This window comes from Mustela lutreola, chromosome 14 (genome assembly GCF_030435805.1).
Source record: "Mustela lutreola isolate mMusLut2 chromosome 14, mMusLut2.pri, whole genome shotgun sequence".
Taxonomy (NCBI): domain Eukaryota; kingdom Metazoa; phylum Chordata; class Mammalia; order Carnivora; family Mustelidae; genus Mustela; species Mustela lutreola.
This window is the reverse complement of record NC_081303.1, coordinates 10,628,361-10,645,573: the sequence shown is the minus strand read 5'-3', so window position 1 is coordinate 10,645,573 and position 17,213 is coordinate 10,628,361. Positions and strand designations below refer to the sequence as shown.

Sequence of the window (17,213 nt, the reverse complement as noted above, 5' to 3'; positions counted from 1 at the left end):
GTGCAGGTCACCTCTGGTCTGTGCTGTCCTGCTGCCAGGGGTAGACCCGTGTGTCCGCGTGCATGGGACATCGTGCCTAGTGGGACCTGGGGACAGGAACGAGCGGAAGGAGCAGGACAGAACGGCTCCGTGGCTGGCGGCTGGAAGGCTGCACACACGACCCCTCACGCCAGTGGTCCCCATGGCGGAAAGCAGCCTGCCAGCCACGATCCCGTGCCGGGGAGCCGAGGGCTTACAATGTACGCGGCTGGTCTGACAGAGTTGCAGGCCCCGTCTTACCGTGGCCTCTCACTCTCGTGTTTGCACATGGCAGGAATGCAGGAAAAGGTGTACGTAGTCCTGATCACAACACAGACGTGGCCCCACGCACTTAGCCGGCCAGCCACGGAATGCGGAACTTTCTAGAAAGCCGTCCTCTGGATGACTCTGCCGGTGCCATGTGGGGCCAGGGCCCCGAGGGGTGATAATGAGGCCCGGGAGTTCACAGATGGGGTTTCCAGGCTCTTCAAAAACTGACCTGGGGGAATGGCTCCTGTTTTCCCATTCCTGCCCTCGGCCCAGCTCTCTCCCTGCCTTGCTTTTGCGATGCTTCTGCTTACACCGTCATCAGCGCTCACCCCTCAGCTGCCGCCGGATGTCATTTCTGCCCCAGAGCCTTCCCTGAGCCCGAGGGCAGAGGCAGCCTCTGTTTCCCACGTCCTGCGTGCATAGCTGTGCGTCGTGCTCGTGGCACCAGGTGCAAGGGGCCTGTCCCCTCACCGATGTCCCCACTGGGCTCTCTGCCTGCTACCCCCGCTGAGCTCTCTGGAGACGGGTCGTCCAGCTTGGCAGACCCGGGGTGAGAGGCAGGCTGCTGTCAGCAGAGATTAGGCCGTGGACACGGGGAAACCATTTCACACATGACCTGCGGCGGGCCTGTAGGAAGACCGTGGTGGACGAGCCGCTGTTTCCTTTCCACATGGAACCAATTAAGGTGTCTGTTCGGGAGGCTGAGCTCGCTGTGGCTCAGTTACGGGGCAATTAAAAAAAAAAACATCGGGGTTTCCTCTTGAGCGAAATTGTCAGTGATAAAAGTTGTGCAAGCAGAGTGTTCTGGGCAGAGTGTTTCGGTCCCTCAAACTCGTAGGTTGAACCCAAACCCCCAGAGTGAAGCCATTAGGGGGTGGAGCCTTCGAGAGGTGACCGGTCATGGGGCTGGTGCCTTTGTGAACGGGATTGAGGCTCGTTGAGGGGAACTTGGGGGAGCTCCCAGGCCCCTGTCGCAGAGAACCAGGAAACCTCTCTCACAGGATGCAAGATCTGCTGTTGCCTTGTCGGACTTTTCCAGAACGGAGAGAAATAAAGGTCTGTGGTTTCAGCCGCCCCCCCGCCAGCACCCCCGTCTGTGATATTCCGTTCTAGCTGCCTTGATGGACTAGGACAGGTAAGGGGGGTGTGCAGGAGGACCCAGGCCCAGCCCACACTTCAGTTCCGGCAGACGCGGCACTGGTGCTGATGGCCGGACAGGAAGCCTGGGGCCACCCCCGGCAGACGCGCTGAGCCAAGACACGGCACCGGGGCAAGTCCCGGGCTTTGTCTTCCCCGTGGCTTCGAGTGGAAGACCGATCCTGTTAGCGTGAAGCTGTGACCCTTTCGGTCCGTTCGTTCTGACTGTTCATGGTAGTCGTGTTCGTCTAAGTCTCCGTGAAGGCAGAAGTTGTGAACGCTGTCCAGGTGGGCACCCAGCGACGGAGCAGTCCGTGACCCTGTTCCGGGTGTCCCTCCTTGAAGACAGCTGATTTGATGTGCCTTTCTTACAAATAAGGAATTATATGCACCCTCTCTTTATAATAAAACACTAGCCGAGAGGGCGCAGCATTTTTCTGACTCTGGGTAACATGAACAGAAACGTCTTCAACTTTCAGTCTCACGAGATTGTCCACTGAGCTTTTTTGTTTTTTATTTTTGTTTGTTTTTTAAAGAATTTCACCAGGGCACCTGGGTGGCTCGGTGGGTTAAGCCACTGCCTTCGGCTCAGGTCATGATCTCAGGGTCCTGGGATCGAGCCCCGCATCGGGCTTTCTGCTCAGCGGGGAGCCTGCTTCCTCCTCTCTCTCTCTCTGCCTGCCTCTCTGTCTACTTGTGATCTCTCTCTGTCAAATAAATAAAATCTTTAAAAAAAAAAGAATTTTACCGATCCTCTCACGGATCCACAAATAGAGCCATGTTTCCCATAGCTTTGTCACGTGCTTTAGAGGATCTCTTAAGCTTTCCGGAGCCTGCGGTGTAGATCACTGAATGCTCTCTTCCTTTCTCTGGATGAAGCCTGGTGTTGACTCATTAATGCTGAACTCAGGCCAACAGTACCCTAAGTCATAACCGGAACCAAGCTTCTCTACAAATGTAGAGAAACCTTGCACCAAGGAACACTGGACACACCCACAGTGAGACCACCAAAAAAAGCATGCAAATCGGGGCGCATGGGTGGCTCAGTCATTAAGTGTCTGCCTTCGGCTCAGATCAGGATCCCAGGGTTCTGGGATCGAGTCCCACTTCTGCCTCTGCCTCTCTGTTTCTCATGAATAAAAATCTTAACCCCAAAATGCACACAAATACAAACAACGCTGGCGTGGGGCTCTGAAGTCTCATGTTAATGCTTGTTAATCAGGGGCAGGCTGCGGAGGACACATTCCACTCGCTTCCCCGTGTGGCGGCGCGTGAGTCCTCAGGCAAAGGGGCCAGAATCAACAGGACGTGGTCCCACCAAACCGTTTGCCTGGTGCATTTCCACACTATTCCCCATTCATGAGTCAATCACAGGGCGCGTGTGGTTTTTTTTTGTTTTTTTGTTTTTTTTCAAGTCCATGTTGTTGGAAGAAGCCAGGGCATGTGTGTTGCTTGGCAACCGGCATTTTAGCTCTCCTCGAGGAAAGCCAGTAAAACCACGAGCAGGGCTCCTTCACGCGAGCCTCTCCAGACGCTCAGACATCTTATGGGAATGAAAAATGGTGGCTATAAAGCTTTGGGTTTTTTTCCACCTCGTGATGATCTTTTAACTTGGAACAAAGACAGTTAAGTTGGGGAGGGAACGTGAAAGAAGGGGCAGGGTGCTGAAGGCTGAACACTGGAGATCTCGCTCCGTGTCTTTGGTAGGAAAATAAAGATTCAGGAGTTTCTAGGGCAAAAGCAGAGATTCGATCCACGCCTCTGCATCGGGGCTGAGGCAAGAGGAAGAGAAATGCGCAGGTGTGGAGCTAGCGGCCTCCGAGCCCGGGGCCAGTCTGGAGGAGGGATTTAGGGACCGGGGGGCCACGTGGGAGGGGTCCTGGCTGGGCAGGACAGCTGGGGCACGGGGGCACTGGTGACAGCAGAGCCGACTGGGGTCTGGGGAAGGACCGTGTGCCTCTTTGAAGCAGCCACCTTCTATACACACATACTCTACCTCCCTCCCGACCCAAATGGCACATGTCTTTTAAAATTTTTAGAAGAATGTCTTGCTTTTTAGATCAAGTCAACCTTTTCTTAGACCCAGCAAGAACGGAATCCTGAACAAATGTTCATAGTGCTAATGCTAAAAGAGCACGAGGAGCATGAACTTGGGCTGACAAACCGGGGCCTGGAGGCCAAAGCCGGCCCACCACCTGCTTTTATTAATAAAGTTTTATTGGGACACAGCCACGCCTATTAACATACTGGGTCTGGCAGGCCTGGTGCCACAACAACAGAGCTAGGTGGTTTTGCGACAGAGCCTGTGTGGCCCACAAAGCCACAGACGTTTACTATCTGAACTTTTATGGAGAAAGGTGTTTGTCTTCCCCTGTGTCCTACAGTCACGACCTAGCGTGTTCTCATCCCAGACGCAGTGCCCAAGAGTCACCAACCAGAGCACGAAAGTGGATGGTGATTTCCTTGCTTTAGATCATCTCTTACTGAACAGAAACTGGCAGAGAAGCAAATCCTGATCTTTAGAATCACTCGAGCACTGGGACACAGCTACAGGCAACTGCCCAGATCCTCTCCTATGGCTCCCGGATGCAGAGCCTGTCCTCCCGAGGGGGCTGGGAGGCTGCGCACACTCATTCACTCACGTCTGCAGAGGCTCATTCCAGAAGCACGTGGCAAGCCTGTGCCACCCAGACACATGGTGCAGGGACAGCGTGGAGACCAGGGACAAGGTTGTGCTCTCTGAGCCGGCTACCCGGCGAGCACACACACACCGGTGAACACACATGACATCATTTGTTAAAGCCAACGGCACAACATCTAACACCGCGCGTGATAAGTAAAGACCCCTCTGAGACTGAAGGCTGTCCCCACTGTCACTGTAACTTCTTGACTTCTAGAAACGCCCTCATATCCACAGTCTGTCTCGTGGGCAGACCTCCTACTTGGCTGACATTTATTTGCCCCAAACACCCCACAAAACTCTGAACTCGTTTCGGAAAGGGTGGTTTGGAATCCGCAGTGCATTGTTTACGGACCCTTGGGGGAGGAAACCATCTCAAACCCTCCCAGCTGGCGAGACAGTTCAGGGTTCCGCTGAAATACAAGCTGTCCGTGTCACCCGGCGGTGCTGGCCAGGTCATCGAGTCCAAAAAAGGCCCTTCCTTTCACAAGCAGTGCAAAGTAGCCTTCTTTTCCAGAAAGGCAGTGATGGAACCCTGGAGGTACCAAGTCCTGGGAACCGAGTCCTTGTGCAGGAGACGGGGAGTTCTGAATCGCCACGATGGGGAGCCCACCCATAGCCCCACAGGACGGCCCTCCCTTTGGCCCTGCCTCTCACGAGCCAATCTGTAGATCACCACTCCTGCCACATTCTAGAAACCAGCCTGCTTTCTACCCGCTTTCTCCGGAAACTGCTGGAACGTGCCGTAGAGCCTGAGGTGGGCAGCTTGACGTTCTGGACAAGAACCATGAGAGGTCTGAGCCCACAGTCCTGGCCTCAGGGCCCTGCTTCTACCCACCAAACCCTAGGAGGAAAAGAGGACAAAGAAAAGGAAGCAGGAACGGAAAGAGAAAAGAAGACAAAAGGTACATCATGACCTCGACCTAGTTTGGGCCCCTCAAATGGTACTCGACGCGCTCTCTCCCACTGCCTCCTTCCTAATCACACCCCACTGGTCTGTGAGCGTCTTTCCCTACTGTCACCCAAGCGGTCACCGGCAAGTCCTGAGTTCAGCCCAAGTACTGGGGACCAGGATCCCCCTGGGTGAGGACAATTCTCGTCCTATCTTCTAGGTCCCAAGCAGATACCTTTGTGACACTGTTGAGCTGACTGAAACACACAAAGAAGCCCTTCCCTTGAGTTTATTGTAAGGGCCATGGTGGCTCCCTTCTCACGACCGTTCCAAAGACACGCGCACTTTGGGAGAAGACTTTGTACGCCTTCTCTGTAGGGAAACCATCTCGGCGGCGTGCCCCTCGAGGGTGCCTACATTTCAGGGCATGAATGGTCCCGTTCTGGTTGCTACAAAAGAGCCAAAAGCTTGGTACGAGCCACGCTAGCCTAAGGGCATTTCTGCAAGGAGTTACGTGAAGTTAGAGCCTTTGGATGTGGTTCCTTTTGTGCTGCCTGATGACAGAGGCGGGTCGCGGGACACTGGGGAGCAGGGTGCGCAATAAGGCAAACTGGGCAGAGAAACACAGCCCTCAGCCGGGACCGGGACTCTGGCACCCGCATGTGTGTCAGAGAAGCCTCTAGAAGCAACTGCATTTAGCTGTGTGAGAGGTGGTGACTTCACTTCCTTCGCTGGGGGACAGCTTAGAGAAGAACCCTCCAGGAGCCACCCAGTGCCTTAGGACCAGCCTTGGGGACCCAACCAAACATGGCACCTGGTCTGGGACCTGCAGTTGGTGGAGGGCCTGAAACCGGAACCCCAGAGAGTGGACAAGGTTAACCGAATTGTTCGCTCACAGGGTTAGACATTGTGGAGCCTTGAGGCCCAAACGGCACCGTGTCGGAAGGCCTCTGACACAGGTAAGACATGGAGAGATGGCGGGTGCACCTGGGGGGCTCACTCGGTGGAGCATCCAACTCTTGGTTTCAGCTCAGGTGGTGATCTCAGGGTCATGGGATCAAGTCCCATGTTGGGCTGCACACTCAGCAGGGAGTCTGCCTGAGGATTCTGTCTCTCCCACTACCTTTCCCCCTTCTTGTGTGCACTCTCTAAAATAAATCTTTTTAAGAAATACACGGGAGTGGGGCACCTGGGTGGCTCAGTGGGTTAAGCATCTACCTTTGGTTCAGGTCATGATCCCAGGGTCCTGGGATGGAGACCCACGTTGGACTCCCTGCTCACCGGAGAGCCTGCTTCTCCATTTCCCTCTGCCGCTCTGCCTACTTGTGCTCTACCTCTCTGTCAAATAAATAAATAAAATCTTAAAAAAAAAAATACACAGGAGAGATGCCATCCAGCCTACATAGGGCTGGCACCGTGTGGCTCTAGACCTTTGGTAGCAGTGTCCAATGAGAGGCAGGAACGAAAAGATGGTGCCGCACAGGGGCCTGCCATTGTAAGTATGACGAGCCACGTGACAGGCATTCCTGACAACGGGACATTGGAAAACGTCTGGATGGAAAGCCAGCTCATGCCAGCTAAAGGGTTTGCGTTGCACGTATGGTTTGGGGCCAAGGAAACCTGCTTTATGACACGGTTTACCACCGTACACACAGGAAGACAAAACCTAAGGGATTCTGGGCTGCACGCATCCATTTGACCGTGGATATCAGTGTTCCATTTCTCTGAATAAGATAAAATTCACATTAATTCCACCTGCTTCATGAGTCTGGCAGAATATTTTAAGAGAAGTATGTGATGCAGCTTATATTGAGTTTATAGCTATCAGGAGGTTTCCAGTTAAAATCCTAGCTAATGTGCCTCAAACTCATTTAATAAGACATACTCATGGGGCACCTGGGTGGCCCAGTTGGTTAATCGTCGGGCTTTTGATTTCAGCCCAGGTCATGATCTCAGGGTCGTGAGATCGAGCCCCGCATTGGGCCCTGAGCTCAGTGGGAGAGTCTGCTTGAGATTCTCTCTCTCTCTCTGCCCCTTCCCCACTCTCTTTCTCTCTCAAATAAATAAAATCATTTCCAAAAAAAGACATACTTGCAATGACTAAACTGATCATAACACATGGTTTCACTTTCAGAACCTAAATGCATTCCATGAAAACTTTTTTTTCTTACATTATTCACTTTTAAACAACTCAAGCCTCCTCATTTAGAGCAAGGAAAAACTTCCATCTGGTCTATGTTGCTGACCGCTGAGACCTAGTAGACTCTGAATTGCTCTAGATATTCTCGGTTCTGCTCAGGAAAATGTACATTCATTCCAAGGCAACAGACACACAGGGGTGACATAAGATATTTTAAAGGTAGTTCCTACAATGAGCATCACAGGCTAGAGATTCCAGGAGACGATTCTGAGTTAGGCTGAACAATATTTTTAGAAGCACAGAGTATCAGAGTTGAAAGGATTCTCAGAGGTCGCCATACTTTCTGGAAAAAAAATTGCCACTGTAGCAGATGATCTGCTCTCTGCCAGAAGATTTTTAATGACTGAGAACTTACCAACTCCCGGGGCAGCCTGTGTGATACTTTCGAAGAGCCTCAATTGTCAGAAAGCTCTTCTTATACTGAACTTACCCCTTCCATGGGCACTCACAGTAGTCTAGGGGCAACACAGGGTAAGAACAAACCTTGTGCATACAATAGTCCTTCACAGTTTAAAAGACATTGATCGTATCCTCCCTTAAGGTTCTCTTGCTTGGAAACATTCCGCATTCCTTCCGTTGCTCCTCAGATGTCTGGTTGGTCGTCCAAGCTCATCCTCAGCCCCCTTCCACTACCACGAAGCCCAGCACCTCCTCTCTGCTCAGAGTTCTTGTGTAGTGAAGAACATGGCTTTGCCCAAAGAGGTCTTGCCTTTGCCCTCAGCCTCCAGGTGGTAATCTATGTCATATCTGTCAGGAGGGGCTCTGTCTAGGGCAGGGACTGGCTACACCAGATCAGAGGGCCACACCTGACTGTCTTAGGTGGGGGGCTGGCCACACCACAAAGACCAACTGTGTGATTTTGGTCAGAGACCTTGGGCCATGCCGTATCAGTCGTAGACTGAGTGTGACCATGTGGGAAATCAATCAATCAATCAATCACGCCTACATCATGTAGCCCCAGTAAAAACTCTGCATGCTAAGGCTCAAATGAGCATTCTGGGTGGCAATACTGGTGTGTACTGTCACCCACGGACATTGGGAGGGTAGTCCACTGTGACTGCATGGGATAGGACAAGCAAAGCTTCATGCGTGGAACCCTATGCCCCTCTTCCTTGGGCTAGTTTTCATCTCTGTCCTTTCTCTGTAATGAATCACAACTGTGAGTACCTTCAGCAAGTCTGGGAGTCCTCCTTAGTGAATTACCAAACTCGAAGATGGTTTCGGGAATCCTTCAAATTTGCCATTGGTGTCAAAAGTGGGAGAGCCTTGTGGAAACTCTTCTAACTTTGCAGACAGACTCTATGGAAGTCTGGGGCCAGCTTGGCAGTCTGAGAACTGTGCCCTCAAGCCCCATGGTGTGACCAATGCCAACTCACTCTTTTCAACAAGATCCTAAGAACCTTGAGGGTAGGAGCTGCGCTTTTATTTTGATCTTTTTATTTGGACCTTTCTTTATAGTAACTTGGACAATGTTGATGACATATGAGCTCTAGGACAGAAGGGGAGAGATCCTGTATTTTTTTTTTTACTTTTAGCATGACCAGGAGCTAAGAATACCATCATCACTTTGACAAAAAACAAGACAAAACAAAAACTAAAAACAATAGCCTAGAAGGCAAATTAGTAGACCTTGCAGACAAATAGGAAGTAGGCCCAAAGGTTCTCCCTGAATTCACAGATTGCCAAAAGTTATATATGCTAATGAGGCTTAAGATGCTATCAAGAGATGCTTAATGAGTCAATGATGAGAGTCTCTGTACTTACTAGACATGCGGACAGATCTGTGATGGATGCACGCTCATTATTTAACCCAACTGCAGGACCAGATTAGGAGCAATAAGGTTTCTATCATTTACTGCAGTTTGGTTTTTTTAAAGATTTTATTTGAGAGAGAGAGGGAGAGAGCGCACTGGAGAAAGCAATCATGAGTGGGGGGCAGAGAGAGAAGGAGAAGCAGGCTCTGTGCTCAGCAGGGAGCCTGACTTGGGGCTTGATCCCAGGACCTCAGGATCATGACTTGAGCCACCCAGGTGCCCCAGGAAGTTTCACTTCCTTTGTAAAATTCATTTGGCCTCACAAGTGATGGAAGCAGCCCAAGCGTCCATCGATCAATGAACAGATAAAGAAGATGTGGTCTCTGTATATGGTGGAATATTATTCAGCCCTAAAAGGAATGAAATCTTGCCATTTGCAACCACACAGGCGGAGCTGGAGAGTATAATGCTATGTGAAATAAGTCAAACAGAAAGAGAAAGACCATACAATTTCATGCATCTGTGGAATTTAAGAAACAAAACAAACTTGGAAAGAAAAAAGGAGACAAACCAAGAGACAAACTCTTAACTCTAGAGAACACCCTGATGGTTGCCAGAGCGGGGTGGGGGTAGGGGGATGGGGGACACACCTGTCGTGATGAGGACCGGGTGCTGTGTGGAAGTGCGGAGTCACACAGTGTACACCTGAAACCAACAGAACCCTGTATGTTCACTAGAAAAAAAATTCCATTGGCCTCAGCCATTATTAGTCACCGATGCTTAGCCATTTCTATAGTCCAGTCACGTTCCACAGAGCCACAACAGCCGTGGAGGACAGCTTTATTGAGGCAGGGATGAGGGAACATCTCAATTATGTGGCATTATAACTATTTACACATCTGCTGGGTAAACATGAGCTCACTGTTCTGTGTAGAAATTTAGCCCTTCTCAAGAGCAGACCATCCTCAGGTTTGCGAGCACGCCTTAATTCCAAGGTCAGCGATCTCCATGGGCATCCAAAAGGGGGTCAGGCACCGATGGATGGCAGAGATGGTGGCAAGAGTCATGTCGCCATGGTGACCGAGAGCCCCTCCCACTCCCCACTCACTCCTGTCCTCCGTGGATTTTTATTTCCCCCTCCATAGGATTTTTAAAGAATTCTCAAAAAGAGAGGAAATGGACGTTACAAAGGGTGTCCTTGACCTGATGGAGTCCTACTCTTGCCCGGTGCTTTCTCTCAGATCTTTGCCATGGCCTTCCTGCTACACCGTTCCCCACTTTCTGTGTCACCTTAGCAATACACCAACCCTTTAAGAATGTCCCCACGCTCTTCCACGAGTTGTGGTGCTAGTTTCAAGTAGGGAACGTACAGGACGACATGCCTATGTGGCGTTTTGATGGCGCCTCTTTCCAGAGCTCAGCCCGTGACTTCCCTTCGGGGTTGACATTAGAAGTGTGTATACTCTGGGTTTTGAGAATCTGCAAGTGTGCTTAGAATTTTATCAAAAGAAATGTGTTTAGCAAGAAATGGCAGGGAAGCCTCTGGAAGGGATTCGCCATCTTTCTTGACCAACCTCTCTAAGCAAAACCCTGAGATGACAGAGCAGTGTGGGTCCTGAGTGAATTAGGGACTTTTATTCTCCAGCCCAGGAAACCCAGGTGAGTCCCTCCTATGCCACATTCCTTGGAAAGACTAGAAAGAGGTCGAATGACATTAGTGAAAGGGTCTGGGCTTAATGCTAACACTGGGTTATAATCATGACCATCTCTAGCCTTCAGAGTTCAGTTTAGCCAGTTTCATGCTTTAGCCAGTTTCATGTTCTCTCTCAGAAGAAACACAGGAAATGCAAATCCGAGCCCTGAGCAGTGATGTCATTTGCATTCCCTTGACTGTGTTCTGATCTCATGCACACAAAAGGCAGGGAAGTCTACTCTCGCTCTGGCCAACTGGACTGCCCATCGGTGGGCACCCCTGGGTCACAGGACGGCCTCCCAAGAGAGCAGACAGAAGCTGGCTCGTTATTCGAGAATATCACTCCGTTAGAAAGGATTCAGCCCAGTCCTTGGGAGGGTGGATGAGAAGATCAGATGTGTCCCCTCCCGTGATATCGAGTTCCCATCACTCCCTGGGAGCGTGGGTTTGCCCTCAAGTCACCAGTGTGGAGCTCCAAACAGGATTCTGACGGTTACGGTCAGCACAAGTCATTCACTGCCTCTCCTGCCATCCCTGCCGCCTGGTTCCTGACCATTGGCCATCCCAAGACTCAGCGCGGGGACAATGAAGATGGCCACAGGGGGAAAGGGGCAGCACCAGTGCCACAAAATCCATGATTTGCCAAGATGGGGGACGTGGGCACATGCTCGATCAGGTGCAGACAGGCATGACCGTGGCTCCAATCCATTTGTTATTTCATTGACCGACCGTCTAGGAAGCCTCCTCCTCATCACGTAAAGGGTGACGGTGAAGGCGATTTGGCGGTTTGGGATCTGGAGCCGGACAGAGTGAGGACGATGCTGGGAAATTGTCTAGATGCCTCCTGGCAGGTGGACTCTGGCCCTCCCACTGCCCATAGCTCCTTGAGCAAGTGTGGACTCTGTCCTCTCCTGCACTCAGTCCATCCCAGCAGCTCGGCCTGGAATGCTGTTTGCTTTGATCCTACGGAAATTCTTTCACATCCAACTCCATTCACTAACCCACTAGTCATCTACCTGCTCCTCCCAAAAATACATAAATAAAGGAAAGGAAACGTCTGACTGTTCTAGCAACTCCCAGGGACTTCATGTCCATGGAAATCACCTGCCTTTCCTACTCTTCTTTTTTATTGTAGTCAAATACACACAACATGAAATTTACTATTTTAGTCCTTTTAAGTATCCAGTGGAGCTGAATACTGTTCCCACGCCTGGACGTACCACCGTCTGCTTTCCGTTCACCTCCTAATGACACCTGGAGAGTTTGCACCTGTGGGTTATTGCGCAGAATGCCGCTGGGAACAAGTATCTGTTCAAGTAGCTGCTTTCGATGCTTCTGAGTGTATACCGAGGAGTGGAATCACGCCATAATACAGCAATTCTCGTTTTAACGTGCAGAGGAACTGCCAATGGTCTTCAGCGTGGTTGCAAAGTTCACAATCCCACCAGCTGTGCATGAGGCTGCCGATCTCGCCGCATCGTTGCCAACGTCTATTTCTGCTTCTTGAATCACAGCCCTCCCCACGCATGTGAGGTGGCATTTCACGGTGGTTTTGTTTGCATTTCTCCGGTGGCGAAGCGTGCAGAATGTCTTTTTGGGTGCTTGTTAGCCATCTGTGTGTCTTCTCTGCAAAATCGTCTGTGCGGGTCCTCTGCCTATTTGCGAAGCCGAATTATCTTTTTGCTGTTGTTGTTGAATGGGAGGAGTTCGTTATATATTCTGGGCAGGAATCCTGTACTAGCAATAGGATCTGCAAAGACTTGCTCCCATTCTGTGGGGTTTCAATTGCTGGACAGTGTCCTTCAATGGCCAGAGTTTTTGAGCAATACTCCAACAATTCTTAGATTTTAGCTCACATTTTGTGGTCCTAAGGGTTCAAAAACCTTCCAGTGTTGCTTTTCCTGTGACAGGCCTGCCAATAAGAGTGACCAGACATTGCCTGTGAGATTTTGTGACGATCCTTGTCCAATATGGTTCTTGTTACTCGCAGACCACTACCCGGGAACCAGCCAGGGAGAACTTAAAAGACTGTTGTGAAACGCATGTGGTGGACTGCCTGGGGATAAACTTCTTTTGAAATCACATAAAACCAACTTTCAGGAGATGACGGGGGCAACTCTGCTAGGATGCCTTCCAGGTATCAAATGTGGCTTAAAGAAACGTGACCCCACAGTCCTCACAAAATGTACCAACGGGGTTGGCTCTTGGCACCAGAAGCAGGGCACAGTAATTGGGAGGAATTAAAAGGAGATTAAGTTTGAGAATGGTTTCCATTACTGGTGCATGTCTGAAAAAAAGATGTTACACTGAGGCCACAATGCAAACGTTTAATAATTTGAGAGAGAGTCTGTGAAATTTTAACGGGGAATGACATGAAAAAATTGCGCATTTCTTGAAAAATAATGAACGAAGCTGATTTAAGGTTTCCAGTGATAATTATTTTGTTTGAAAAGAAAGGCCATTATGGCACGACCGTTTTATCTTTTAGGTGGATACATCTAATGGCAAATGGTCTTCCTTTCTTAAACACGGGGTTAACATGGTTTGATTTCAGAACCAAATCACGGATATCCTGTAAGATCCTTAACGGAGCAGCTTCTCAAATCTCGCCGGAGACAAGAAGCTTGCAAATTAGGAGTTCACCCCATCTTCCCGTGCCCTCTTCTTTGCATGTCTCCCTTTCATAGGAAAATATCAAAAATCTCATCAAAGATTTCAAAAGTGCTCTGAAGGTTGTGATTTGAATTTCCCTGCTGGCTAATGATGATGAACACTTTTTCATGTGCTGTCAGCAATGCGTAGGTCTCCTTGGGAGAAGCCTGTGTTCCTGTCTTCGGCCCATTTTCTGACTTGTTTTTTGGGTGCTGAGCTTGAGGGACATAAGGAGTGGCATGGAGGACATTAGGAGAAGGAAGGGGAGAAGGAAGGCGGGGAGGGGCACTCAGAGGAGGACCCGCGCGGGACTGTGGACTCCAGGAAACTGAGGGTCCTAGAGGGGAGGGGAGTGGGGGGCGGGTTAGCCTGGTGATGGGTATTAAGGGGGGGGCACGGATAGCATGGAGCTCTGGGTGTTATATGCAATGAATCTTGGAACACGACATCAAAAACTAATGATGTCCTGTATGGTGACTAACATCAAAAAAAGTGCGCTGGAAGGTTCTCTGTGAGTCACGTACCACAGAGGACGCCTGCTTGTTGAAAAACTCCATTAGATGGGCAGAGATCACTTCTTTTCTTTCTACACGTCTAGGGCCCAACACAGTATCCAGCATAGAGCTGCCTTTCTATAAATATTTAAATAAATATCAGATGAACTCCTCCCCATCAAAAGAGGTCTCCTCACCGAGTTTCCGAACTCCAAAGCACTACCTTTGCTTTTTCCTTGTAGGAGCCATGGTCAAAATCGAACCAAGACCACTGCCACTGCCATGGATGGAGTGAGTGCCGAGGGAAAGGATCACCATCTCCCCCACAGGACGCCAGGGCGACTCCTCCAGCCTCCCAGAGCACGCCCGAGGGTACACGAGGGCCTATAGCTCACTGCCTTTGAGGACAGATCGCAGACAGACACTTTTACTCAGGTACAACATTTCCCAAAAAGGAACAGCCAGAACCACCTAGATGCCCTCAGCTTCAACAAGACTCTGGCCCGTCTGTCACCTGCATCCGTGCCACCACTCATGGCTTTTCTGAGGTTGATTCTGCACAAAACCAATGTCTCCAGAGTGGGAATGTGTGGTTTTGGCAGCGTGTATGGGGGAGAAGGGCTGGTAAAACCAAGTCGCAGAGTCAAGGTCAATGCCTCTGGCTTTTAGAACAGCACCCAGGGATCGCCGGCCTGAAGCTAAGCGTCAGCAGAGCAGACGGCTGCCCATGTGCCAATGCTGAGGGCCATGCTCTGAGGCCCGGGGCTGCCCCATCCCTGTTCCTTTACACTAACACCGGGAAATATCATTCAGACAAATCAGCTTGTTGCGAGGCAGTTTGCCCAAGCAGCATGCATGAAGGACCGAGGGCAGAGGTGGGCCCTCTGCGTGCCCGGGGCTCACAGACCGTGCGACACACCCCCTGGCTCTGCGAGTCTGATTCCAGGCTCCGGTTTCCCCACACAAGTCTCCATTGATGCCCCTTAGCCTGTTCCTGCCCAGTTTACATGGTTCTGGAGTTTTTTGTTGTTTAAAACAAAGTATTATTAAGACTTGAAACAGCGAGATGGGAAGAATGGGACGGACCTTCACCCTCGGTCTCCATGGTCCCAGCATGTGGGATACGCACAGCGCACAGGGCTCCCACCTGCAGACGTGCTGTTCCCTCGGCTGGAGACACGTGTGCAGAAACATGCTTGTCACGGTTACGGTGCACGCAGACCTCCTAACGAGGCTCAAACACACTCCTGTTTCTCCCCAGAGGAGTATGAGCTGCGGTTGTCAAAATCTGCAAGATTTACATCTGCAGAGACTGACCTAACAAAAATGCTGTGATCGATCTTATGTTAAACAAACAACTATTTCATTAGGAGAATGGGCAGCTCTCTCTGCGGGGTTTGAGAAATATTGGGGCTCTCAAGAACCAGCTTAAATAATATGAAATTGCTGGTATTAGCCATTTTTGAACTTTGAAATGTATTTACCTCGGTGTTCTACACAAAGGTACTGGAATTTTAGAAACAGGTCTTTTAAATTTTGGTTGCACTTTGTTCAAAACAAGTTGTAAGTCTGTCATCAGGTGCTCAGCAAATGAAATATAAAAACCCTAGCCTCAAGGTAAACCATAAGAGACTCTTAATCCTTGGAAACAAGCTGAGGGTTGCTGGAGGGGCTGGGTGGGGGGCTGGGGTCACTGGGAGACGGACATTAAGGAGGCCATGTGAGAATGAGCCCTGGATGTTCTCTGTAACTGAAGAATCACTGGCCTCGACCTCTGAAATGAGTAATACACTATGTGTTAATCAAATTGAATTTAAATAAAAAATTTTAAAAAATAAATTCCTTTAAATAAAATTAAGAAACCCTCAGCCTCAGAAGCCTGTAATGAATTGCAATTATTAAACGGAAGGAAACTTTTGAACAGGCAGGACCCTGAACGCTTCCCTGCTAGAGCAAGGACTGAACTACGTGAATATTGGGCTGTAAGAAATGGCACAGATTGAAACATAGAGTTTCAGATGTTCACACACATGTGCACACACAGACATAAACATGTAGGTAAGCGAAGAAGCAAAACACTGTAGCCCTAAGATAATACTAGAAAAATATATAGTCTTAAGAAAGACACTATCGTGGTAAACCTGGGTGGCTCAGTTGCTAAGCGTCTGCCTTCAGCTCAGCTCATGATCCCAGGGTCCTGGAATCGAGCCCCGCACCTGGCTCCCTGCTCAGTAGGAAGCCTGCTCACTCTCTCACTGTGTCTCTCTCTGTCACATAAATAAACAGAATCATAAAAAAATAAAAATAAAAAGACAGCATTGGGGCATCTGGATGTCTCAATCGGTTGAGTGTCTAGCTCTTGATTTTGACTCAGGTCACGATCTCAGGGTTGTGAGATTGAGCCCCACTTCAGGCTCTCTCTTGGGCATGGAGCCTGCTTGAGATTCTCTCCCTCCCTCTCTCCCCACCTCGTGTAGGTGCTTTCTTTCTCAGTCTCTCAAAAAAAAAAAAATGCACAAAGGTGGATTGTGAATAACTATTCTGCTTTGCTTTATTTGAATGTTCTGAAAAATGATATAAAGAGATTTAAATTTCTTTACTTTGGTGCACATGGATTTTTTTTTTTTTTGGTCAGAAAATATTTTAGTTTTAAGGTAATCTTAAATATAACTATTTTATAAGTCCACTAACAGAAACGTATTTGTCAGAAAATATTTCAGAAAGTTAATAATATCAACTAACGCTTTTACTCTGAGAAGTGTCCCAGTTTGGACAGTAATTATAGGGTCCCTTGCTGATAATTTAGAACACAGAAATGTGTAATAGAATACAGAAAAGGATCAAAAACAACAACAGGGTAATCTAGGTACCTAAGAAGAACTTCTTATCGAGTATAATGAAACACTGTGAAGAAGACATTTTCATAAATCTCATTCAGAACATCACTGAGCTTTTCAGAGTAAAGAACTGTCAGGCTAAAAGAAAGAAATGAAGTTGGGAATTTGCCAGAACTGAGGAGAACATGGAAGTTTGCTATGACACTGAAGGTATTTGCCAAACCAGGTAATACTCAGCTTAGTTTAATATGGCTTCAAAGGGCATGCAAAACTGAAGACATAGCCGAGAGCCTGCCCAACGTGAGGATTGTAAAAGGAAGACCCCGTTGGGGAACACCTGCTCCCCTCACTATATAAGCTGTGTCTGTCTTAAAGTAGGGCTCTAAGTAGAAAAGAAATTGTCCTGAGAACTTGGAACCACAGGCTGGGTTCACACAAGTTGGCAGTTTGAATTCTTGGTATCGGGGGGTCCAAAATAGTTCAAGCTGGGAATATAACAGAGAGTGTCCTCAGCTGGTGGTGATCCCAGGCACCAAGAAGAAGTAAACACAAATGCTAAAGTAATCCATCTTTACCCTCAGCCTTG

General features: G+C 49.3%; 2 protein-coding genes across 3 annotated transcripts in view; one reads left to right on the top strand and one right to left on the bottom strand.

Moving 5' to 3' along the window:
* SMYD3 (SET and MYND domain containing 3) overlaps nucleotides 1-14,247 on the top strand; it is a 778,929-nt gene extending 764,682 nt beyond the window's left edge. Inside the window, exon 12 of the mRNA XM_059144970.1 lies at nucleotides 14,033-14,247. Within this exon, the coding sequence (XP_059000953.1) occupies nucleotides 14,033-14,194 (162 nt within the window). The 3' untranslated portion in view covers nucleotides 14,195-14,247. The remainder of the gene's footprint in view (nucleotides 1-14,032) is intronic.
* KIF26B (kinesin family member 26B) overlaps nucleotides 1-17,213 on the bottom strand; it is a 411,889-nt gene that overhangs the window by 16,723 nt on the left and 377,953 nt on the right. The window lies entirely within an intron of this gene.